The sequence below is a fragment of the Vulpes vulpes genome, chromosome 1 (assembly GCF_048418805.1).
Source record: "Vulpes vulpes isolate BD-2025 chromosome 1, VulVul3, whole genome shotgun sequence".
Classification (NCBI taxonomy): Eukaryota; Metazoa; Chordata; class Mammalia; order Carnivora; family Canidae; genus Vulpes; species Vulpes vulpes.
Genome location: NC_132780.1, coordinates 68,183,682 through 68,209,008, shown reverse-complemented (window position 1 = coordinate 68,209,008; position 25,327 = coordinate 68,183,682). Strand labels below are relative to the sequence as shown.

Here is a 25,327-nt window from a genome sequence, read left to right as displayed (position 1 = left end):
AGGCAGTCCCTTTCAAAGGAAAATCAAATGATGATGGACACTGTAAACTGTATTTAAGAAAATGCTTATCTTTAGCAACACGACACCTATACACAGATATTGCTTTTATGTTTCTTTCTCCCTGAGATGGATTTAATCAATGAATATATATTAACTTCATGCAATAATAAAGGTAAATTTGATGGCTAATCCCTATTTAACCATCACCTTCTATGTGCTAGAACTCTTCCAAGGGCTTTGCCAGTTTATAAATACCACATGAAGGAAGTATACATAACAAATTATGTTCATTCTATTTTTTAAGGTTAGAATAATACAGAAATGTATATTAATGCTAGTCATTCTGATTGAATCTCAAAGGTTCATATTAAGTATTCAAATCATCCAATAATTATTGATTACTTATGAAAAACGCAATTGGTTCTTTGACTTTAATAACTTTCTAGCTTCGCTAATCACTCAAAGGAATATAGGGAATTGAATAAATTAATACCAATTCTGTTTAATTTCTGCTGTCCGTAGGAAGCTTTTCATCAATCAAGAATAGTACAAATCTGTATTTGTAACTTACAGATCTTTTGAAAGCTTGCATATATGATAGAACATTTTCAAATGACAATTTGTATAGTATCTATCTACTTTTGAAACTTTTTAAAGTTGAAATATGCTTGACATGACATTATGTACATTTAAAGTATAAAACATGTTGATTCTGTGTTATATATTTATATATTGTAATACGATTGCCATTGTAGTGGTAGTTAGCATCTCTATCATGTCACATAATTATCTTTTTTAGAAAACATTTTATTTGAGAGAGAGAGTACACAAGTGTGGGACGGGGGTGGGGGCGCACTCAGAGAGAGAGAATCTCAAGCAGAATCCATGCTCAGTGCAGAGCCTGATGCAGAGGTCAATCTCACCACCCTGACATCATGTCCTGAGTGGAAACCAGGAGTCAGAGGCTTAAGTGACTGAGCCACCTAGGCACTCCATAAAATGATCTTATAATGAAGATCATGTCTTTCAGCAACCTTCTTTATCTGTATCTGTATAGGTAATTAATAGCAAAACCAGAATTAAAATCCAGATTTCATGACTCCAACTTAGCACTTTCTCAAGCAATTTCATTACACCTATATAGTCATTGGCATACTTGTCAATTTTAAAGTATAAGCTCATATAGTGACATTTCATCACAGTGCTCACATATATTATATAGTGTGGAAGACTATACTAAGGGCTCCATTTGTCACAGTCTCCATACCCATGGGCCTCCAATACTGCGTCTGGGCTTGCTTATGTGATTTCCTTTGGCTAATGCAAGGGTAGTAAATTTGATACAGACAGACGCTTGAAAACTCACTTCCATGTTTGACTTATTCTCTGGAAGCCCTGCCACCATGATGAGAGGTGGGGTGGGGAGGGAGGGGACTGATAATTACTCCTAGGCCAGCCTGACTTAGAGGTGGGGTGGGGAGGGAGGGGAGTGATAATCACTGAGGTTCTCTGAGGCCAGGCAGCTCCTAAGTGTCAGCCAGCTGATCTCAGATGCATAAGCAAGCCAAGCTGAATACAGCCCAATGAGCAAAATGGCCCAATCCAGACTCATGAGCAGTAACAAGTGGGTATTGCAGGACATCACTAAAACTTGGGGTAGAATGGTACAGAGCAGTAGCTAACTCATTTACATACATCTTGCTAGGATATAAAACAAAGAACAGTGATCATTTAGTTTATATGAATATAAACATACATTTTATGCTTAGCTGTACAGGTACGTTTTGAAATCAGAACTATTTAAATCTAGCTCTCGGTGGGTATGTAAGACAGGATTTTCTGAGAACAAAAATTAGTTTACATACAAATCCATTTATTGATCAGTATCTTGCTCTAATGGTCTTATTAAATGGCTTGAATCATAACATTAAAATGATATGTCATCTTTATGAAATAAATACTTCAGGTTATAAATGTTACAGAGCAAAAAGCCATTTACCCCAAGGATGTCTTCCACTAGCAATGTTTTTCTGGACTTGGCCACATAGGCAGAGATGGTGGTGCCCTGGGCAATAGGCCCAGCAGGAATGAGCCGGGGCTTTCCTTCTTTGATTCCAGGTGGAGTGAACACGCACAGACTCTAGCAAGAAGAAAGAACATGTTTTATAGACCCCCCTGTGCTTTGGCACTACAAAAAGACTCCTAGATACTACTTATTGGTCATGAGGAATCTGTAAGCCAATGAAGAGACAGAAAATGAGGAAAAGTGCTTTGCAATGATCAAACTAGGGTACGTGAGGTGCAATTCTCTCCCGTATTCCCTATAGGACACAAACAGGCTAGATACAGGACTTCAATGAATGTCTAGGCACAGAAACACTCTTAAAATAGCCTCCAAAATTATTTTGATATATAGAAAACAATAAAATGGAAAAAAAATAAGTTGTCCTTAGGGTCAAGGTTCTGTCAAGCAAGAAACAGATACACATCCAGCCCAACCTCCCCTAGAGACTGGACTTCTGGATCGGAAGACAGGATCAAAGACTATAAGTCAAACTGATTTGGTTACATTTTTCATTTTCATTAAAAATCTTTCTTCCTCAATACAGTATTACTTTTTTTTTTAATGACTCAAATCATTCCAGTCCTTAAATTGGCCTGATTATAAAATTATAGATTTGAAATAGTCTTATGCAAAATATTTTTAACAAATCTGGCTGCATCATTCCCTTTCAAATGACTAGGTGGGAAGGCAAAGTCCTGAAACCATTTTAAGAGAAGTTTTTAAAAATATCAGTTATTTTGACTAAATCCAATATTTTAAATAAATTTCTACTAAGTAAGAATTACTATTCAAAACAAGTAACATGGAGATTGGGGGCAATATTGTGACATAACTGTATTATGATTATCTACTCAATTTGAAAAATATTAAGGTCCAGATAAATTCTCCCAATACTTTACTTTTATCTTAAATTGAATTGCTGTAAGTTAAAATCTAAAGATTAGATAATCCTCTTAAGCTACACGTTCCTACTAATACTTACTAAGCAAATTCTAGTTGAAGAACTTGAGTTAGATGTAATCATACACTTATTAGATAAGTGGTTTTCAAGCTCTGTAATGTCAGAGAACTCCTTCTTCCTATAAAATCTAACTCAACTATCACACAAGAGTAAACCCTATAAATGAGCTCCTCCAATTGAGTGGGAATGGGAGAAGGAAAGCAGAGCATAGATGCAACCCCAGATGCTTTAAATAAATCATCATTACTTACAGATGAGAAGCGAAATTCAAAATATTTTATTCACAGGTAGATCTTTATCAGGACTATGCTTACATAGCATTTGTAATTAAGTAAATCAATGCCTGTGAAAAATATTTTTTAAAGGTTCTTTGTAGAGATTAAGTTAAAAATGTTTATTACAAGTTATATGCTTTAAAAAGATTTTTAAAATTTAACTACATATAAGATAGTAAATGAAAATTCCACCTTATTCACTTTTAAAGAGGCTAGAATTCAGCATCACGGGTTTTAAAGTTACCATAATTCTATTATGCACCAATATGCCTACAGTGTAGATGAAGTAAGATTTTTATTAGATTTAGTGTCTATCATTGCCGCGGTACAAATCGGTGTGCCACCTTCTCTTAAGATTGAGAAAAGAGTAGAAAAACTATTTAAGAACAGGAAGAAGGGATGATTGCAAGGAAAAAATGTAAAGGATGTGGTATATTCAGCCTGAAGAAAAATCAGAATTGATAATTATTTTCTCCAACTATGAGAAAGTTAATCAGAAGAAGAATGCCGAGCAATGTTCTTTTCTTTACCAAAGACGAAGGCAGGAAATGAATGGGAACAGAACTGAGGGGTTTGCCTAGCTCCTATAGAACTTCCAGGATGGTGACAAAAAGTACTCTGGAGCAAGCTCCCAGCCGTAGCTTTGGCTCTGTTGTTTGAAGATCTACAACAAGATATCTTTTTGGATGACTTTGCTACATGCCTTTCAAGGCTAGATTTAATAGTATCTACAAGTTGTAATTAACCTTCAAAAACCAATAATGAAAGAATAGCTTATATAATCCTATATTATTAGGAGATCACTTATGTAATATTATAAAATATCTATCACTTCTACGTAGGGTTTCTATATGGAGCACAAGAAACAGATAGCAAATACTGCTTTTTTCCAAAGGTGTATGGAAAGCTATTCTATATATTAGGTTTGCTGACAATCAAAGGTTTGGAAATCTTTCAACTACTTCACTGAATCTGAAAAACTTGTGGATAATAGATAGTTACCAAAAATTTAAATAATTCTTTACTGTGGAAACTTTATCTTTGTTTTACCAGTTTATGATTTTTGTTCATATTTATCAAGTAGAAATGTTTCCAAATGAGACCTGGAGGTGAGGGCTAAAAGTACTGAATAAATTGTCAAATGAAGGCCAAAAGCTCAGACAGGAGGGGAAAGTGAGGACCGGCCTGGGATTGACACCTGTTTCTGACGTGGTTTCACTTTCTCCTCTCTGCATTAGGGCTTTCCCATTCCTTTTTGTTTGTGTTTTACTCCATACAATTCCCTGTGCAAAGGTTCCCCTCATAACATCCATCTCTGATTCAATATCAACCACTAGTTTGAAATCTGTGTTGTAATGGCATGTTCGTAATGTTCTTCATCATCTTTGTAACTGAACCCACAAATGGACAGCTATTATTGCAAATGGAAAAAATAAGAAACAAACCTCTAAAATAGAGGCTGAATCTTACATGTATTCACAGGATATGGAAGATTCATTAAGCCTATTTTTATTGATTCTAAGAAATAATCAAACGGACAGCTGTGTACTCAAGAGTCACTCTCCAGTGGCTAAACTACTACCTTCTCCAAATACTAATCCCCGAGTATACTTGGGTCTCTTTCTGAATTCTTAATTACGTACAGTGGGTTGACAATCTACCACACTGTTTGAATTATTATAAACTTGTACATTTTGTGACCTGACAAAGCAAGTCTTGCTTTGGTTCCTCATGTTTCAAAGTAACCACAGTTTATTGGATAAGATATACTTTGCATCTTTCATTGGCAAAGGGGCTGCATTACTGCATTAATCAATGATGGGTGTAAGTTCTATGGAAACTTATCAAGGAAATACTAACTTTATTTTTATTTTTAAAAATAAAAATTTTATTTTTAAAAAATTCAATTAATTAACATACAGTGTATCATCAGTTTCCAAGGTAGATAGAGTTCAGTGATTCATCAGAGGAATTTTATTAAAAAAATCACTATGATATTTGGCATGAAGGTTTGACTTTATAAAGATAAAAATCTTTATAAAGATTTTTTATAAAGATTAAAAAATTACACTATTTTCATAAGAGTGAATAGAAACTGCTTTTTTTTTTAGAAACTGCTTTTTATCAAACATCACTACATGGTATTTTAAAATGTATTGACTACTATGCATGTACTTACATCATTTATCTATAAAATCCAATGTTGAACTGAGTCCCTAAAATTAATTCCTGCCCTAACACTGCATCATCTATGAAAAAGTTTATTAGCACAAATGTATTTTAGAAGCTAGAGATTAAAAAAAAACTAAACTAAACTAAAAACAAGGAAAAGGTCCAAAGTTCCAAACCTCAACCACCTCTACCTACTCTTCCCAGAGAAGAAATCAACTGCATTCAGAACATGCACGGTGACAAATACTGCTGTTGGTTCCTCTCTGCTCGGGGAATCTCCCAGGGGCTACTAGCCCTCCACCTCCCAGGACCATCAAAGAGACTGGCCGTGCAGTAGGAGGGGACAAATGAGCTTCAATTTTTCAAAGAAATCCTTTATAAACTAGCCTGTATTTCTGGAGTAACAGCAATTTTTACTACTTATATCTAAGGTTAGATAATTAAAAGTAGATACGATTGGTAAATAGTAGTCATGACCAGTAGGTTCACTTAATGAAGCAATAAAAAAGCATCCAAATTATTAAAAAAGCTAATTTGGACAAATAGATTTGGTGGAAAATAAACACTAGAAAAGACTATCATAATTTATTGAAAAAAAAACATGATTTTTTGATGAAAAGGGAAAATCCAATTCACTGACATCTATTAAATTGAAACACCAGGTGGTAGACACTGTTTCTCATCTTCCTTCCCATACACAATTCAATGACCACTTTATTCATGAAACTTCATTTTTTTTTTTTTTTATGTTAAGGCTTCAACTTACAATCAGATCAATTTTAGAAATACTTCAAAAGCTATCTTATTTATAGGCTTACCATTGGGTTATTTTTCTCACAAGACACTAGATGGCAGTGGACAGTAAACGAATTTAGAGCTATGCAGATGGGCAGGAACAACTGGCCCCAGGTTCACCTGAACTTTCAGGAGAACTAACTGCATGATTCTTAAGATTAACCTGCTGAAGTTCATTATGCATTGAGGAAGTGACGCCATTACTTTAAAGTACTTGCTATAAACTGACTCTCAACACCAATGTATGAACTGTTGTGAACTTACTTTATGAATTAAAAAATGTAGGGGCTGAAAGATTTTAGCTTTTACAAAATACTCTTAGAGATAACACAAGAAAACCTATAATGATAATATTATAAAGTATGTTATGTGTCAGAGTAAAAGACTCGGTATGAAAGAGAGAAACTGTTAAAAAAAAAAAAAAGATTAATTAACCAAAATCTTATCATGGAAAAAAATAGTTTTTCCAACAAATATTTCAAAAGCACCCTGTATGCGTCATGATGTGAATCTCTGCAAAGGGTCAGGACACACAGATACGCTACTTCCTCTCCCAACTCCAGATTTCTCACAGACTTCTGCTTCTGCCCAAGAACGCCCTTTATTTCCTCTTCTACTAAGGAAGAGGTCTTCCAAACCCTACTTAAACAGAGCTAATCATCTGAGTTGTTTTTAGTGTGATTCACCCCAGACCCCATCAAATTCACTATCCCACAACACCTTGGCTTCCTCTCTGCACTCAAGATTGTATGTTACACTGAACTGTGGATTTCCCCATTTCCTCTATGGCTCTACATTCTTTGATGACGGGACTGGTGTTTTGTTTTGCTTTTTATCATCTTTGTATGCTCAGCAATTTAGCATAGATTTTTGGTACACAGCAGGTATTTTAAATGGTTTGCTGAATGGATAACATTCACGACACAACATTTAATCATTGGAAGTTAAATTAAGATTTAGACAGTTTAAAAATCTTTTCGAAGTCACAGAGTGGTGAGCTACAATTCACTCAGGCCAACTCCAGAGTCTCAGGATGTTTTTGGTAAGCTGTCCGTCTTCTTCCAGGCTCTGAAAAAATGTGTATAGCATCTTCTTCCAGGCTCTGAAAAAATGTGTATAGCATAGGAGTAGTCTCTCCTGAGGGACTGTCCCAGTGGAACGTGAAAAGCACAGGGAAGGTATAATGAGGGAACCTATTCTGGTTCATCAGTGTCCCCAGGGGCAGCAAACAGCCTGAACAAGGTTTGTACTCAAAAAACAGTTTGGAAAAAATGTCCAAGTGGCTTTTAGAAAAGCTTTTTAAATGCTGTCTCCAGTTTCTTTCATTTACTGGTCCCCCTAGGTTTCCTATCATCATTTGTATTAAATGGGACAATTTACATTTTCCTCAAAAACTGTCTATTTTATCTAAAACATGAGAGACTCCTAACTCTGAGAAACAAACAAGGGGTAATGGAAGGGGAGGCGGGTGAGGGGATGGGGTGACTGGGTGACAGGCACTAAGAAGGGCACTTGATGGGATGAGCACTTGGTGTTATACTATATGTTGGCAAATCAAATTTCAATAAAAAAAAATATATAAATAAATGTCAACATTTATTAGTGCAAATATCCTCTCGTTTATCATTTTCATTCTATCTACTGCTGCATTTCCTAAACTATTAAACATAATTGTGTTTTCTCTTTTTTATTCATTAGGCTGGAAAATAGCTTACATCTGTATAGGGTTTTTTATAGGATTTATTTATTTATTTGGGGGGATGGAGGGGCAGAGGGAGAGAGAGAATCCTTGGGCAGACACCCCGAGCCTGATGTGGGGCTCTAGCTCACAACCCCAAGATCAGGACTTGAGATAAAACCACTTCATAGGCTCAACTGACTGCACTACCCAGGTGCCCCTGTATCTATACATTCTTTGGAGTCTCTTGTTTATATGGATTTTCTTTTTCTAAGTCCATAGGTTAAATTGGCAAATCCTAAAAGGACAGAGATTTTTTTTTTTTTAAGAGTGATTTTCTTTTTTTTTTTTTAATTTTTATTTATTTATGATAGGCACACAGTGAGAGAGAGAGAGAGAGAGAGAGAGGCAGAGACACAGGCAGAGGGAGAAGCAGGCTCCATGCACCGGGAGCCCGATGTGGGATTCGATCCCGGGTCTCCAGGATCGCGCCCTGGGCCAAAGACAGGCGCTAAACCGCTGCGCCACCCAGGGATCCCAGGACAGAGATTTTAATTTACTATCATGTCTCTAGTACTTGGAATACTATCGTGCAGTTGTACCCAGTAAAAATGTGCTAAAAAATTAATTTACTTTGACTCTTATTAATGCCTCAAAAATGTATAGACGTTTAATATTTCAAGGATGTCGGATCTTCCACTGTGAATAACTTTGCCCAGAGCTTTAGCAATACTACAATTCACTTTTGTAAATATTATGCTCTTAATATCCCATTAACTGTATTTGTTTTCTTCTCAAAGAATTACACTTCACATTATTTATGTTAATTTCCTTGTTTTTAGGCATTATGGGAATCTGAGTTCTTTTTTTAAAAATGTTTTTGGAGGGATCTGAATTCTTAAATGAAGGCTAAAAGCATCAAAGTAGGGTCTAACCCAAAAAACAAAAGGAAATCCACATTGGTAAATCCTAAAATAATATATATATTTTCTGGATAAGCCTACTTATTGATACTACTAACATTCCCTAAAATGTATTTTTGATCTGTCAACCACTAAAAATACTATTGTATCCTTCTATTCTTTTTGTGTATGTGTTTTGCTTTGCAATTTTTTTTTTAAAGATCTTATTTATTTATTCACGAGAGACACAGAGAGAGAGGCAGAGACACAGGCAAAAGTAGGAGAAGAAGGCTCCATGCAAGGAGCCAGATGCCGGAATCGATCTCTGGTCCTGGGATCACGCCCTGAGCCAAAGGCAGACACTCAACCACTGAGCCACCCAAGTGTCCCGCTTTACAAATTTTGATGCATCAAATATTTATAGTGTAAACTTCATAACAGCTCTGCCTTCACTGCAGACTAAACCCCTTCACAAATCCCGAGTGACCTCCTGTTCCAATTTAATGCTTTTATTCCCCAAACTAAACTTCATTATTGATCCTGTGGTACTTTCTCTTATTTTGTTTTCATTTTTTTCTGGAATAGTTTTGCTCCATCTAAAATTACCTTTTTTATTTTTTTAAGGATTTTATTTATTTATTTACTTGAGAGAGAGCAAGCAGGGGGAGCAACAGAAGGGGAGGGAGAAGCAGACGCCCCACTGAGCAGGGAGCCCAAAGTACAGCTCGATCCCAGGACTCTGGGATCATGACCTGAGCCGAAGGCAGACGCTTCACTGACTGAGCCACCCAGAGGCCCCTAAAATTATCTTTTTATTTTCAGCCACTCCTGAGTCCTCTGTTTATTATACATGCCTCTATGAAATAGAACATAGTTGTGGGGCTTTTAAATCTAATTCAAGATTTTTTTTCTTTTGATAGCTGGGCCCATTCTACTTATAATTTTGTTGTGACATATTTTTTAAACGAGTTCCACAATCTATTTTAAGTTTTATATTTAGTGTTTTAATACAACTTAGTTTTCTCTTTTCCTTAACTTTCCATGTTTTCTTTAAATGTTTTCCTTTCTGGTAATATTGATGTGTTTTTTTTTTAAGATTTTATTTATTTATTCATGAGAGTCAGAGAGAGAGGCAGAGACACAGGCAGAGGGAGAAGCAGGCTCCATGCAGGGAGCCCGATGTGCGGCTCAATCCTGGGACTCCAGGATCACGCCCCTAGCTGACGGCAGACGCTTAACCTCTGAGCCACCTAGGCATCCCTTGATGTGGATTTTTAATTCTACCAGTGGAATTTTTGATATGTTTAAATACTATTTAAATTATATTTCTCAATGTATCAATTTTGGAAATTATTTCTTCTGTTCTCATTTATGAAAAAGAAATTAGTATTTTTATTACATATAAGAATTCTAGGGATCCCTGGGTGGCGCAGCAGTTTAGCGCCTGCCTTTGGCCCAGGGCGCGATCCTGGAGACCCGGGATCGAATCCCACGTCGGGCTCCCGGTGCATGGAGCCTGCTTCTCCCTCTGCCTGTGTCTCTGCCTCTCTCTCATCTCTCTCTGTGTGACTATCATAAATAAATAAATAAAAATAAAAAAATTAAAAAAAAAAAAAAAAAGAATTCTATAATTCCTCCCATCTGTATCTTAATCCTTGGTATTTTTGGTATAGACTAAAAATCTTATGCCTGGATGGCTCAGGGCATGATCTCAGTGTCCTGGGATTGAGTTCCGTATCAGGCCCCCTACATGGAACCTGCTTCTCCCTCTGCCTGTGTCTCTGCCTCTCTCTGTGTGTCTCTCATGAATAAATAAATACATAAATATTTTTTAAAAAGCTATAAATATCTATAATATGCCATCTTGTATTTAAAAAAAGTACACATGTATCTGCTCACCTGGGCAAAAAAAAACGAAAAACAAAAAAAACAACTTTATTTTATTTAATATGGTTGTCTTACATTTTAGAAGTATGTCAACATCTGTTCAAGCAATAGGGCAGATTAGATAATGTGATACTCCTGGAGAAAACAATTTTAAAATTATTTAAAGGCTGGATAAAGTACATTTTACAATCCTTTCTAATGCATTGCTGGGCTGAGAAGAATGGACGGAATCCACAGAAATCTAAAAAGAAGTCAATAAAGAAATCTGTGAGGCAAATGAAACCCAAGCTGGATTGTTCTTGAGAGCAACAAAGTTTGGACGTGCTGACCTCCCCTCAGGAAAGCATGGCAGCGAACAGGAGAACCCCCACATGGGGCGGAGACCTGCAAAGGGCTAATGCCTCATTGTAGCTGCAAGGGTAAATATACTTAATGTTGCAAGGAGATTACTAGGGCCCCAGAGTATCTTGCATTTATTGCTAGAGGGACAATAAAAATCTCCTCTGAGAAATCATAACTGTGTGTCACATGGGTGTGATGCTTGAACCCATACTACTTTGTAGTCTGAAAAAAAATCTCATGAGATAATTTAAAATAGTCCTGGATTAGAAGTGTCTTAGATGACTGGCAAAAAAACAATTTATATCCTGACTCCAGGAGAAGGACTTAAACACAGTTCTTAAGAACAGCCATTTAAAAAGGCCCAAGGAAGATAACGATTCACAGTTAAAACACAAAATAAATTAAAACACATGAGCAAATAAGCCACCCTCTTTGAGACATGTATGAAACAAAACCAAGATATGTAAATTCAGAAAGAATATAAAACAATGTTAAAGGGGTATAGTTAATATGTCCCAAGAAATAAAAGATCAACTTAAAAAATATCCAGGAAATATAAAAAAAAAAAAAAAACTATACTGAAGAACTGAGAAAAACAACAAAAAATAACCCAAAAGTAACTATGCTCAAGTCAATACACAGAGAATTTTATCAATCTGATTTCTGTATCCAGGAAAGATCTATTATAAGAAAGTGATGACATAAAGACACACTCAGACAAAAAGTGAAAGTTTCCCATCAGCACATTCTCACTAAGGAAAATTCTACAGGAGAGAAGAAAAGTGATTCCAAACGGAAGACCTGAGATGCATGAGGAAATGAAGAGCAAAAAAAGTGGTAATCTTGTAGATACAACTAAAGAAACACTTCAGGGGCGTCTGGGTGGCTTGTCAGTGAAGCGTCCGTCTCTTGACCAGTGCAGGTCTTGAACTCAAGGTAGTGAGCTTAAGGGCTGCATTGTGCTCCATGCAGAGTGTGGAGCCTGCTGAAACAAGAAAGAAAAGAAAGAAAGGAAAGAATGAGAGAAAGAAAGAAAAAGAAAGAAAGAAAGAAAGAAAGAAAGAAAGAAAGAAAGAAAGAAAGAAAGAAGAAAGAAGAAAAGGAAAGGAAGAAAGAGAGAGAGGGAAGGAGGGAGAGAGAAGAAAAAGAAAGAAACAAAGAAAGGGAGGGAGGGAGAGAGAAAGAAAGAAAGAAAGAAAGAAAGAAAGAAAGAAAGAAAGAAGAAAGAAAGAAGAAAGAAAGAAAGAAAGAAAGAAAGAAAGAAGAAAGAAAGAAAGAAGAAGAAAGGAAGGAAGGGAGGAAGGGAGAGAGAGAGGGAGGGAGGAAGGAAGGAAGGGAGGGAGGGAGGAAGGGAGGGAGGGAGGGAGGAAGGGAGGGAGGAAGGAAGAGAAAGAGAAAGAAAGAAAGAAAGAAAGAAAGAAAGAAAGAGAAGAAGGGACAAAGGAAGGAAGGAAGGAAGGAAGGAAAAAAGAAAGGGAGGAAGAGAGGGAGAGAGAGAGGGAAGGAGGAAGGAAGGAAGAGAGAGAAAGAGAAAGAAAGAGAAAGGAAAGAAGAAAGAAAGAAAGAAAGAAAGAAAGAAAGAAAGAAAGAAAGAAAAAGGAAGGAAGGAAGGAAGGAAGGAAGGAAGGAAGGAAGGAAGGAAGGAAGGAAGGAAGGAAGGAAGGGGTCCCTGGGTGGCTCAGTGGCTTAGTGCCTGCCTTCAGCACAGGGTGTGATCCTGGGGTCCCGGGATCGAGTCCCACATCAGGCTACCTGCATGGAGCCTGTTTCTCCCTCTGCCTGTGTCTCTGCCTCTCTCTCTGCCTGTGTCTCTCATGAATAAATAAATAAAATCTTTAAAAAAAAGAAGAAAGAAAGAGGAAGAAAAAGAAAGAAAGAAAGAAAGAAAGAAAGAAAGAAAGAAAGAAAGAAAGGAAGGAAGGAAGGAAGGAAGGAAGGAAGAAAGAAAGAAAGAAAGAAAGAAAGAAAGAAAGAAAGAAAGAAAGAAAGAAAGACTAAAAAAGAAACACTTCAGTGAACCTAGACTTTAGGCGATGTCTTCTCCCTACCCACAGAAGTCCCCAGGGCAAGGAAATATTAAAGGCACAGACACCTGTGTGGAATACGTACAAGGAAAAACGTGGTGAACAAACTGCAGTAATCACCCCTAAAAGTATCCTCCCAGGAGGACAAGGTCTCTGCCTTCACGGAGATCCCATTCTCATCAGAAAGCCAGATAAAAAATCACACACATCATAAATAAATACATAATTACAGACTCAGTTAAATTCTCTGAAGGAGAAGTATATGATAGTAATGCACAACAGAGACAGGACTTAGGAAGGTCAGAAGAAGCTACAATTTTTGCTAGGTCATCTGCTGTGTGTTCCTAGGGACATGCTGTTGAGCAGGACAGGACCATGGACACAATGACCTCAGAGATAGTCATGTACAGTGAAATCAATAGACTTAGGAGGCATATAGTGTCATCCCCTCAATTAAGTAAAATAAAAGTCAAAGAATTAGAATTGGTATACATAGAATACAGTTTAGAGACTGTAGACACAAAGAGCTTTCTCTAAATCACATATTCTAGGAACCTACCTCACGAAGGTCAATGTATAAACAAAGCTTGCAAAAAACCCCACAAAAACCCAACAAACCAGCCAAGTGCCTAAGAATATGGGATTTGTGAATCTCAACCCAGGCTCTAAAAGTCAAGCACTTCCTGAGGCTGTCACACCCTGCAGACCCCTGGCCTCTTGTTGCCTGCCCTTCCTGACCTCTGCAAACCACTTTCCCCCATTCTCTGTCACACAGAGCAGAAGAGGGTCATCCCATGGGGCCGTCTCAGTTCCAGGGTTCACTCACTTCTTTTCATGTAAACAGCTAGAAATGCTGAGTCCGGGATCCAGGTTTCAGCAGAGAATTGGATGGGTCCGAGTTTGGGTCACAAATAGCTGTGATTGAAGGGAAAGGGTCACGTGGTACATACTCAGCTGCCAAGGTTAAGCCCTGAGAGTTGTCTGCAGATCCCAGGGGCGTCATAAGGAGACATGCACTCTCATGATCACCCTGAGCTAACATACACACCAGTACATTTTCAATAGAATTACAAATTATATAACAGTTTTCTAAAAGGCAAAATTTTAAAAGCAAATTTTTGGAATGAATAGGAAAGAATGAGATCTACTTGTTACCCATTAGCTGAAATATCATTTAATGTTTTTAGAAGTAGTAGTGATATTTGAATAATTTAATTTAATTAACACTCTTATTCTGTACATGGAAGGCACTAGGAGAGATGCTGGGTGAATGTGAAGATTTGTAAGAAAAGGTCTTTACCCTAAAGAGCTTTTAATCCTGTAACATAAATTTTTACTCTGCAAGGGGGAAAGAAGGGCTGCAAAAAAGAAGAGGATCAATTATGGGTTTGGTAAATCAGCCAAGAAATATTTTTGTGCAACTACTGTTTATCCTTTGGACTACTGTATTATTCAAGAGTACTATCAAACATCTCAGAACACTTGCATCTCTATTCCTATTAACATTTTATATATTATAAATAGCACACATTTTGATTACTCATACATACAAGTATTGCATTGCAAAAATACATTCCAAATCTCAAATAACAATGCCTAACTCACAAGAAATACATAGTAAGAATTTTCCAAATATATTTATAAATAATTTCTATATATTTAAATTACAAATATAATTGTTATTGGCTTGGAATATTGGTCTAAAATGTCATGTATGTGGTTTTAATTTCATAACAAAAATCAGATGCCAGTAGCCAAACATCTTAAAGTACTTTTTAAAGTGCCTTATACACAACTGGATTTGATAGTGGGCCATGCTTTGAGTAAGTTAACCCAGAGACACAAGGTCCAGCCTGTCGCACAGAAGACTAGAAAAGCCCCATGCCATGGAACATTCTGAGCTATGGCCACCACAGCTCTGGGAGCTACACTTAGTAACTCTGTCCCAGCACTGTGAGAGTTGCCTTAAAGAAATCTTAAAAAAAAAAAATCACACACACATAAAAATGCTGGACTTTTGTTCTCATTTTACTGTTACAGACTGTTTTGCAAGGGCATAAATCATCCATCGTGCCCCAGCTCCCAGTGCTGAAATATCTTCTGTACAAAACACAGTCTAGAAATGCCATCCCTAGGATACGATATCATAAACCAAAACTAAAACAATAAATAAGTTATAAGACTTTATGCCCCAATGTTGCCACGCTGCTAAACTTTTCAGCTGGCAATGACTGTGTATAGAAACGGAACACAACATGAGTTTAAAGTACCTAATTCCCATGCATCTGTTGTTTGTAACACAGTGTATCTTTTTTAAAAAGCTTATGACATTTTCTTATCTAGAGCACCAAAATCTAAATTTAGATACTTACATTATTGCACTCTCCAAGGAAATACAGTGCAAATCCATCAGCTTTTGTGGCTGCCAAAGTAATAAAAAGGGAAGAAACTAATCTCAATGGAAGAACAGACCACGTATAAACTCTTTAAGGTGAGACCTCAGGCAGGAGTCTTTGTGAAAGGACCTTTACCATAACTAATTGTCATGCAGTCAACTGAGCAGATTAAGTTACCACTTTACTCAATCACACAAGTAGAGCATCTGCATTCATTATGCATCAGCTACAGCAAATTTTAAGATGTGACATCCTCAAATGCATACAGCAGCTCATGTGCTATGTAATAATATCTTTGGGAAACTTTAAGTATCACAATTACTGGAAATATTTTTTAAGAATTGTATTTAATTTTTAAAAAATGAAAAATATCAGACATGAGATTTATAATAATGAGTAATCAATATTAGCATCAACCAAAAAGGATGATGTATATCTCCACATGTCATCATTGAAGAAAACATAATTTAACTTTCCTAAAACTGCTTCCGGTTCATCTGAAGGCAATTATCAGAGCAGATAACAGATATCACTAGGGGAGGACTGCCTGAATGTAGACTCCTGTTTCACTCCTTTTTACTTGTGTGGCCTTGGATAAAATATTTGACCTGTCTTTGCCACAGCTTCCTCATCAGTAAAATGGTAATAACAGTATATAACTCTGTCACCTCCCCAAATAAATTTAAAATGCTTTTTGTTTCTTAAAAATTAATGATTTACTCCATAACGATGTGATTTAATTCAATAAAACTATACTTTCCAAAGAAAACTGGGTTTTATTTAGAAAGCATAGTACATTCATTCCATTTATATATCTGGCAGATACTTTTTTGGGATTAGACAACTTAGGAATTTTTAGGCTTGACTCATTCTAGTACTTTCATAATAAAATATTTTCATTTCAAATTTAGCCCCAGAATAGAAGTAAATAAATGACTTGCATTCGCCTTATAGTAAGTATATTACTTTTTCCATTTTCTGCAATGGAATAAAAGAATCTTCAGTTCAAATTTTCTACCAGAAGGAATACAAAACATTTCTTACCTATTTTAATGATGCTACTCAATTCATAGAGGAGTAGCTGGTTGTCTCCTCCTGTATCCAACCGTTGTTCTATATAGCTGTTTAGTTCATACACAACTCCCTGCATATTCGTATCTTGGTACTTTTAATAAAAAAAAAAAGAAAGAGAAATAAAGGACATAAATATAATAAAATTAAAAATTCCTTACTTTATAAAACATACTATTAAGGTATATAACTTTACATACTTTGCTTTATGCTTTTATACACTATGATTTTAAAGAGCATTATTTAATTATAATCTACTATAAAATAGATTAAACATTAAAATTGCTGACTTAGAATTATAGACTCCATGTATACTTTATATTAAAACATCAAATGTTACAAATTACCTTTTTATTTCTGAGGTTTTAAATATAATCAGTAAAAGTAGTACAAAAGTTTGCTAACTGAATGAAACATTCTGTTAGATGCTAGAAAAGCAAACTGATACGCATTGCATTGGGTGAAGCAGAGTTTGTTCATTAGTCTCCATTCATCTGCACCAATGGGGCTACCACCCTAGTCAGAGCTCAACTCTTCCCCTAGGACAGGAGGGAGCAGCTCTTGTGTTTGCTGTCATGGTAGTACCAGCTGCCCCACCGCAAGCCTAAAGCTCTGGGCTTCACTGTGGTAACAGGGACAACAGCAGGTAAATAGGGTTTGGGAAAAAGATGGGAGCTAAGTCGTAGCTACTTACAGCACTTGTCTTCTCTAAAAATGCTGAAAAACTGCCTTCCATCAAGCTTCCCTTCCTAAGCCTATTCTCCAAGCAATAGCGATGGTAAATTTTATAAACAAAATAAAATTCTGTCATTCCCTGGCTTAAAATACTCCTGGGGCTTCCCACCGTACTTCGAATAATAGACTCCTCACAGGGACGGCCTCCCACATTCTACAAAATGCAATTATGGTCTGTCTACAACACCATCTCAAGCCATCTTTCTCTTTCTTAACGACTCAGGTATCTTTAACTCCTAAAGTTTTATTACTTGCCATTACTCTTTTTTAAAAAAATTCCAGTATAGTGAACATAGAGTGCTATATTAGTGTCAGGTGTACAATATAGTGATTCATCACTTCTGATCATCACCGGTGCTCATTACAAGTACATTCCTTCATCCCCATCCCCTATTTCTCCCATCCTCCACCCACCTCCTCTCTCTAACCATCAGTTTATTCTCTAAAGTTAAGAGTCTGTTTCTTGATTTGTCTCTCTTCTTTCCCCTTGTTTCTCTATTTGTTTTGTTTCTTAAATTCCACGTATGAGTGAAATCATATAGTATTTGTCTTTCTGACTGACTTATTTAGGCTTAGCATAATACTCTTTAGGTCCATCCATATTGTTGCAAACACTTGCCGTTATTCTTGATCACTATTCTCAATGAATGTCTGAGGAATGAATGAATGTGAAAAAACACATGAAAGAATAGATGAATCGATCAATCCACAAATAGGTACTGGCAATCCTGACAATCTACACTACTATACATAAGTATTCTTCTAGCCAGAAGAGATGCTGGGGAATTAACAGAATAAAGTTCCAGTCTTCAAGGAACTTAGATTCTAGGTGAGGAAAATAAATAACTGAATGTTATAATGTGGCAGGCGGTGATAGGCGGTATGCAGAAAAAAGAGCAGGGAAGGCTGGCAGCCAAGACCTCTGGAGGGAGAGAGTTACCCTTTTTAATAGGATGGACAGGGTGCACACTCTGGTCCAGGCAGACTCCCGAGAAAGAAGTATGAAGGATGACTTCTCTCAAGGTGCAATACATACCAAAGAGAATAAGACACTACTTTTGAGAGATCCAAACACTACTACAGTGTCCCAGCCAGATGGCAGTAGGCATTAGGTGAGCAATGGAGTTGCAGCTCAACCCTATCTCAACAGTGAGCCCCAGTGGGTTTTCAAACACCTGGGGGTAACTACAGTTTTAGAATGCACTTTAGGAATAGGCATCCTCAGAAACTGACAAAATTCCACCCTGAAGGATCCCCACTGAAAAGGGGAGAAGATGTGAGACCTGCAGAGAGCTGGAGGAAGAGCTTCCTAAGTGGAGAGAACAACAGAAATAAACGAATGAACATGACCCCAAAGCATCAAAATAGAAACCCACCAAGCATCGTTATGCTTTAGTGCCAACTTCGAGAATGATTGACTTTGTTCTTGGGACTCTTACGACTGGCACTCATTGTGTCCTCTCTCAGAACAGCTTCTCTAGGTTGTGTGTGCTCTGCTCCTACATCTGCTGAGCCTCATGTACCCAGTGCCGGATTCCCCCGGCCCCTTGAACCTGTGCATCCTGCTCGCTTTGTTGCACACGCAACCATGGTAAATCACCGGCCTCCTGACCAAGTTTTGTGACTCTTTTTTGCTAAAGGTTTAACTGCTTAGCAGTTAGTCATAACTTCCTGGCAATTCTCTGGCTGCTGATATTCTTCAAGACCTACGCTCGGACAGATACAATTGAGGTAGCAAAAGTCTGCATAAAAATCACGAATGCTCTGAAATTCTGATGCCTTCCAAGCACAACAGCATTGTATGTGGCCATACACACAAGCTCATGCTGTTCCTTTATCATGTGTAAACAAGATGCTATCTGACGACTGCCAGTTTTGAAGAACTCTGGAGAAACGATTCTACTCTAACATACCCTCTCTCTCTCCCTCACCACTAATTAGAACCATTTGTTTGTATTTTTCCCCAAAGTCCTGGGAAAGAGCTTATCTGAGACTGAAACTAACCTAAAGAAAAGCTAGGCTATGAGGGATGCCTGGGTGGCTCAGTGGTTGAGCATCTACCTTAGGCTCAGGTTGTGATCCTGGGGTCTCGTATCCAGTTCCACATCAGGCTCCTTGTAGGGAGCCTACTTCTCCCTCTATGTCTCTGTTTGTCTCTCATGAATAAATACATAAAATCTTAAAAAAAAAAGCCAGGCTATGAGAAATAAAGAGAGTAAGTCATGATGACAGGGTCTGAATCTCTAGATCCAGACACGCAAAAACCATAATGCTTAAAAACCTATCCCTAGACACAGACTGTTATGAACCGATAAAGTTCTGAACACTTCCTTTTTCTTCTGGGGAGAGGCACTTCAGCTAGTCTCAGGTGGGCTCTGAAGCACCCCGCAGAGGAGTCCCTATAAAAAGCTCCTTTCTCTGACAACATGATTCTGAGAGTACATCCATTCACAGGATCTGTGTGCAGTGCTGAGAGGGAAGAACAGCTGTTCACCGTGTCTTCTGGAAGGACTGGGTTGTCACACACAAGTGATAACAAGAAGGCAGTTTATTGTGGGGTGTCCTCTGAGTTTTTCTTTTCTCATCTGTAGAACAAGGAGGCTAAAGTGTGTTACCTTTAAAATACCTTTCAACACTCACTGTCTATGATAATCTATGACCTAGGATTTTAATTTTGTCATTAAGCTTCAAATTCTGACCTTCAACCTGGTGTAGGGGGGGGTTTAGTACACCCTGTTTCCTTTGATTGTCAATGACAACTGCATCATAAGAGCAAAATGTTTTATTACAGTTACTATTACATATTAATGTACTATTCTCAAAAATTAAAGCCCTATCTACATAGTGAATCATTCAAACCATAATATTCTATAAAACTTAAAATAATATGTAAATGTAAAGTAGTAAGCATAACTATTGTTTGGCTGTTAGCCTGATATGCTTACTACTTTACATTTACATATTATTTTAAGTTTTATAGTCCTGGGGCCAGGACTACCATCACACAGAAGGAAAGGCACAGGAAGCACGGGGAGATGAACCAAATCCCACCCTCCCAAGGTGCTCTTTAGAAACAATGTGATGGGGCAGCCCAGGTGGCTCAGCGGCTTAGCGCCACCTTCAACCCAGGGCCTGATCCTGGAGACCCGGGATCGAGTCCCACGTCAGGCTCCCTGCATGGAGCCTGCTTCTCCCTCTGCCTGTGCCTCTGCCTCTGTGTGTGTGTGTCTCATTAATAAATAAAATCTTTAAAAAATAATAAGGGATCAATTCAATTCAGTAAAATAAACCTTAAGCCTATAGCTTCACTGAAAGAAAATCATAAGTGTATTAATGAAGTTGCTCAGAACTGGAATTTACACAGCATTCTAATTTGACAAAGTCCTTTCCTTAACTTTATTCTACATAAGAACCCAACCAAAGTATACACTGAATATCACCGATACTTTCATAACTCAGGAAGTCAGAATTCTCAGGAGAATGAGTTGGGCAATGCACAACTTCTCAAACCTTACAATCCAACTGGATGCTGCCACTCTAATTTTCCACGTTCCACATTGATTTTCATGTAGAGCTTGTTTTCCATTAGAGCAACTTCTGAAAACAGAAGGATTTGCAAAGACCTGACTTCACTGAAAGGATTGCAGTGACCTAATACTGAAACTGTAAATTCTGTTAGGCTCTATCTGACAGGCATCATTGTGTGCTCCACAGAACTTTAACAGGTCCTGAACTACTACCGTGAGTTTGCTGTGATGCCTAAGAGCACTGGAACAGTTTGGGAAGCAGGGGAACAGCCACTCCATCCACCTGGAGGGAAACAGTGTTTTATGAGATACGATGGTAATGAACAGAGCAGTGTTAATCCTTGGTGAAGCTGGTTTAGCCAGGAGAACAAATGCTCCCAGACTTGCTAACGTGAACCCTAGTTCACAGATCGGCAAACCACTTCCCCAGGAGAGGTTAGAGGCAATTCAAGAACGAAATGGACGCTTGAATGGTGTGAGGTCTGTGAGCCCATGACTCTATGAGGGATCACTGGCCTGTCCTGAAGGCCGGAGTCAAATCAGTAGAAAATATGATGAGGCAGATGTTAAGTTGGATCAACACTGAAGAGTGTGTACAAACAGCTTCTAGTTTTTAGTATAAACCTCAAAATTTGAATAATGTCATTCTTTAAATTTTTCCTATTTCTTTTTAAATTTATCTCTTTCATAATGTTAATTTTGACATAATCTCAAGCTTATTAAAAAAATGTAAGAATACAAAAAACCTCCTGTATACCTGTATACCATCGATATTGCCATTTTGTCCTGTTTGCTTTCTCATTCTCAGTTAACTATGCTTGCCTGCCTTCCTGTTATCTATTATTCTATCTACATAAACACATGCCATAGTCATAAGTATTTTTTCTGCATATGTGAGAATATGTTAGTGTGCTCCTTTATCCCACAACTGTACTATGTATTCCCTAAGAAATAAAATATCCTCTTACATAGTTATAACAGTAACCGTGATCAGAAATTTTAACATCACCACAGCAATATTAGCTAATTAAGACTCCACATTCAAATGCCATCCACTGTCCCAGTAATATCCTTACAGTTATCCATCCCATTAGGGCAGGGTCATTGTGATCCCAGATCACAAATGGCATTGACTTGTCATGCCTATTTGATATACTTTAATGTGGACCAATTCTAGTCTTTCCCTTGTGTTTCTTGAACTTGATGTTTTGTACAATGTGAGCCAATTAGGATTTGTCTGATGTTTGCTCAAGATTATTATCAGGTTTTGCATCTTTGGCAGCAGTACAACAAAGTGCTGGGGCCAGAACTCTATCATCTTTCCTGTATTTGGTATTTGCCATTCTACTGGGAAGAAGATTTTCCATTCTCCTCATTCATTCATTTTACATGGGTCTGGACTCACAGATTTTTTTTTTAATTTATTTTTTATTTTTTAAATTTATTTTTTATTGATGTTCAATTTGCCAACATATAGCATAACACCCAGTGCTCATCCCATCAAGTGCCCCCCTCAGTGCTGGTCACCCAGTCACCCCCACCCCCCACCCTGGACTCACAGATTCTTATTCAATAGGTTACCACCCATTAATACTGTCATATATGCATTTTGATTCTTCAACTATCCCAGATTTGACCAGCAAGAACCTCCTCAAGATAGTTGCTATATCCTTCTGACATTCTTCATGATTCTTTCTACACCTTCTTATTTTGTCATTTCATATTTTGCCAACCCTGGTATTAGTCATTTCTGTTTCTCAAAGAAAGAGAAGTTCCTTTTAATGGAGAGGGGTATTTAAAATTCAAGCACAGGAGTTATAAGTGCCACTGCTGTCAATGCTTCTAGGTCTCTCATTTATGTAAATATTGTATACATGAGGTGCCTCATAGAAATATATATAAATATATAATTCTGTATTTATCTACATATATATATATATATATATACAAGGAAATGAAAAACTATGGATTCATACTAATACCTCCAGTTTCAGCTAAGCAATTAAGTGTGCATTCTAACACTCCCTGTTTCCATATTTGTAATTCCTTCACGCAACAGAGAGAAAACTTGCCGACAATAGCCTTAATATATTTGTACAGTTTCTTAGTCCTGGAATATACAGAAGTAGTTTCAGAAATGTTAAGCCGTGCCGCTGAAAACAAACCTAAGGTGTCAATATTTTTTTAGATTTTTAAGTAAATTTAAGAAACACTGAAATGTACAATTCATTAAACTCTGAGAAATAAGGAAATCCTTGTAACATATATACTTATTAGGACATACAAAAATCAGTTGTGTTTCTATGCACTAACAACAAGCTATTAACAATAGAGTCAAAAAAGAATAAAATACTTATGAATTTAACCAAAGAGATGTAAGATATGTAGACTGAAACTTATAAAAAAAACTGAAAAATAGAAGAAGACACAAAATAAATGGAAAGAAATTCCGTGTTTAGGGATTGGAAAATTAATATAGTTAAAATGTCAATAGTATCCAAAGTGATCTGTACATTCAAGGTAATTCCTATCAAAATTTCAAGTTTTTTTTTCCACAGAAATAGAAAAAAAAAAACCCTAAAATTTATATGGAACTTCAAAAGCCCTGAAAATTCAAAGCAATCTTGAGAAAAAAAGAACAAAGCTAGAAGCATCATACTTCCGGATTTCAAACTCTATCATAATGAATCTCTAATAATTAAAACAGTATGGTACTGGCACAAAAAGAGACACACAGATGAATGGAACAGAACAAAGAACCCAGAAATAAACCCAGTCAGACACGGTCAACTTATCTTTAAGAAGGGCACCAAGAATATACAATGTGGAAAGGACACAGTCTTCAATAAATGGTACTGGGAAAACTGGATATACACGTGCAGAAGAATGAAACCGGACCCTTATCTTTCACAGTATACAAAACCAACTCAAATGGTTTAAAGACTTAAATTTAAAACCTGAAACTGTAAAACTCCTAGATGAAATCACAAGCTGAGACTAGTTCTTTGACACTGGTCTGGGAAATGATCTTTTGGATATGATCTCAGAAACACAGGTAACAAAGGCAAAAATAGACAAGTGGGACTACATCAAACTAAAAAGCTTCTGCATGGCAAAGCAAACCACCAACAAAAGGGAAAAGGCAAAAGACGGAACGGGAGAAAATATTTGCAAACCATTTATCTGATAAGGGAGTAATATCTAAAACATTAAAAAAACAAACCCACTCATACAACTGAACAGCAAAATAATCCCAATTCAATTGAAAAATGGGCAGAGGAGCTAACAGACATTTTCCAAAGAAGACATGCAAATGGCCAACAGGTGCAGGATAAAGGTGTTTAACACCACTAATCATCAGGGAAATGCAAATTAAAATCCACAATGAGCTAAAGCTCACACCTATAGGGTATCTATCATCAAATGATGAAAGATAACAAGTGTCAGGGAAGGTGTAGAGAATAGGGAGCCTTTGTGCACCAGAGGTGGGAATATAAACTGATGCTGTTACTATGGAAGACAGTATGGAGGTTTCTCAAAAAATTAAGACCGGAATTATCAAATGATCCAGCAATCTTTTTTTCTGGGTATATATTTCAGGGAAATGAAATCACTATCTCAAAGAGATATCTGCAATCGTATGTTCACTGCAGCATTATTCACAATAGCCAAGTTACAAAAATAACCGAAGTGTCTGTCAACAGATGAATATATAAAGAAAATGTTACATACACACACACACATAATGTGTATGTATGCATATAATAACATATATACATACATAAATATATATAGTATGTATGTAAATATTTATATAATTTTATATATGTAGCATTAGAATATTATTCAGCCCTAAAAAAGTAGGAAATTCTATTTGTGGTAACATAGATGAAGCCAGAGGGCATTATGCTAAGTAAAATAAGCTAGACACAGAAAAACAAACACTATATTATCTCACATGTGGAATCTAAAAAGCCAAACTCACAGAAGTATAGATTAGATTTATAGGTGTCTGGGGCTGGAGTATGGAGAAAACAAAGAGAAGTCAGTCAAAGGTTACAAACCTTTCTGGTGGGAACGCAAACTAGAGCCACTGTGGAAGATGGTATGGAGGTTCCTCAAAAAATTAAAAATAGATTTACCATATGATCCAGAAATTCCACTGTGAATATTTACCTAAAGGTTATGAAAACACTAATTTGAAAAGCTATATGCACCCTTATGCTTATAGCAGCGTTATTTACAATAGCCAAACCATGGAAGCAGCCCACATATCCAAGAATAGATGAATGGACAAAGAAGATGTGTGTGGTGTGGTGTGTGTATGTGTAATATTACTCAGCCATAAAAAAGAATGAAATCTTACCATTTGCTACAATATGGATGGCTCTAGAGGGTACAATGCTAGGTGAAATAAGTCAGAGAAAGACAAATATCATTATGATTTCACTCATATGTGGAATTTAAGAAGCAAAGAAAAAAAAAAGACCCTTTATA

At 36.8% G+C, this 25,327-nt stretch overlaps 1 protein-coding gene across 7 annotated transcripts in view; it reads right to left on the bottom strand.

Moving 5' to 3' along the window:
- Window positions 1–25,327, bottom strand: part of PDE10A (phosphodiesterase 10A) — a 591,886-nt gene that overhangs the window by 78,388 nt on the left and 488,171 nt on the right. For all 7 annotated transcript variants that reach the window (XM_072766442.1, XM_072766447.1, XM_072766434.1 and 4 more), the window contains 3 exons: window positions 16,542–16,662; window positions 15,474–15,523; window positions 2,000–2,140 (listed from right to left, as the gene is read on the bottom strand). In XM_072766442.1, coding sequence (XP_072622543.1) covers window positions 2,000–2,140; window positions 15,474–15,523; window positions 16,542–16,662 — 312 coding nt within the window. The remainder of the gene's footprint in view (window positions 1–1,999; window positions 2,141–15,473; window positions 15,524–16,541; window positions 16,663–25,327) is intronic.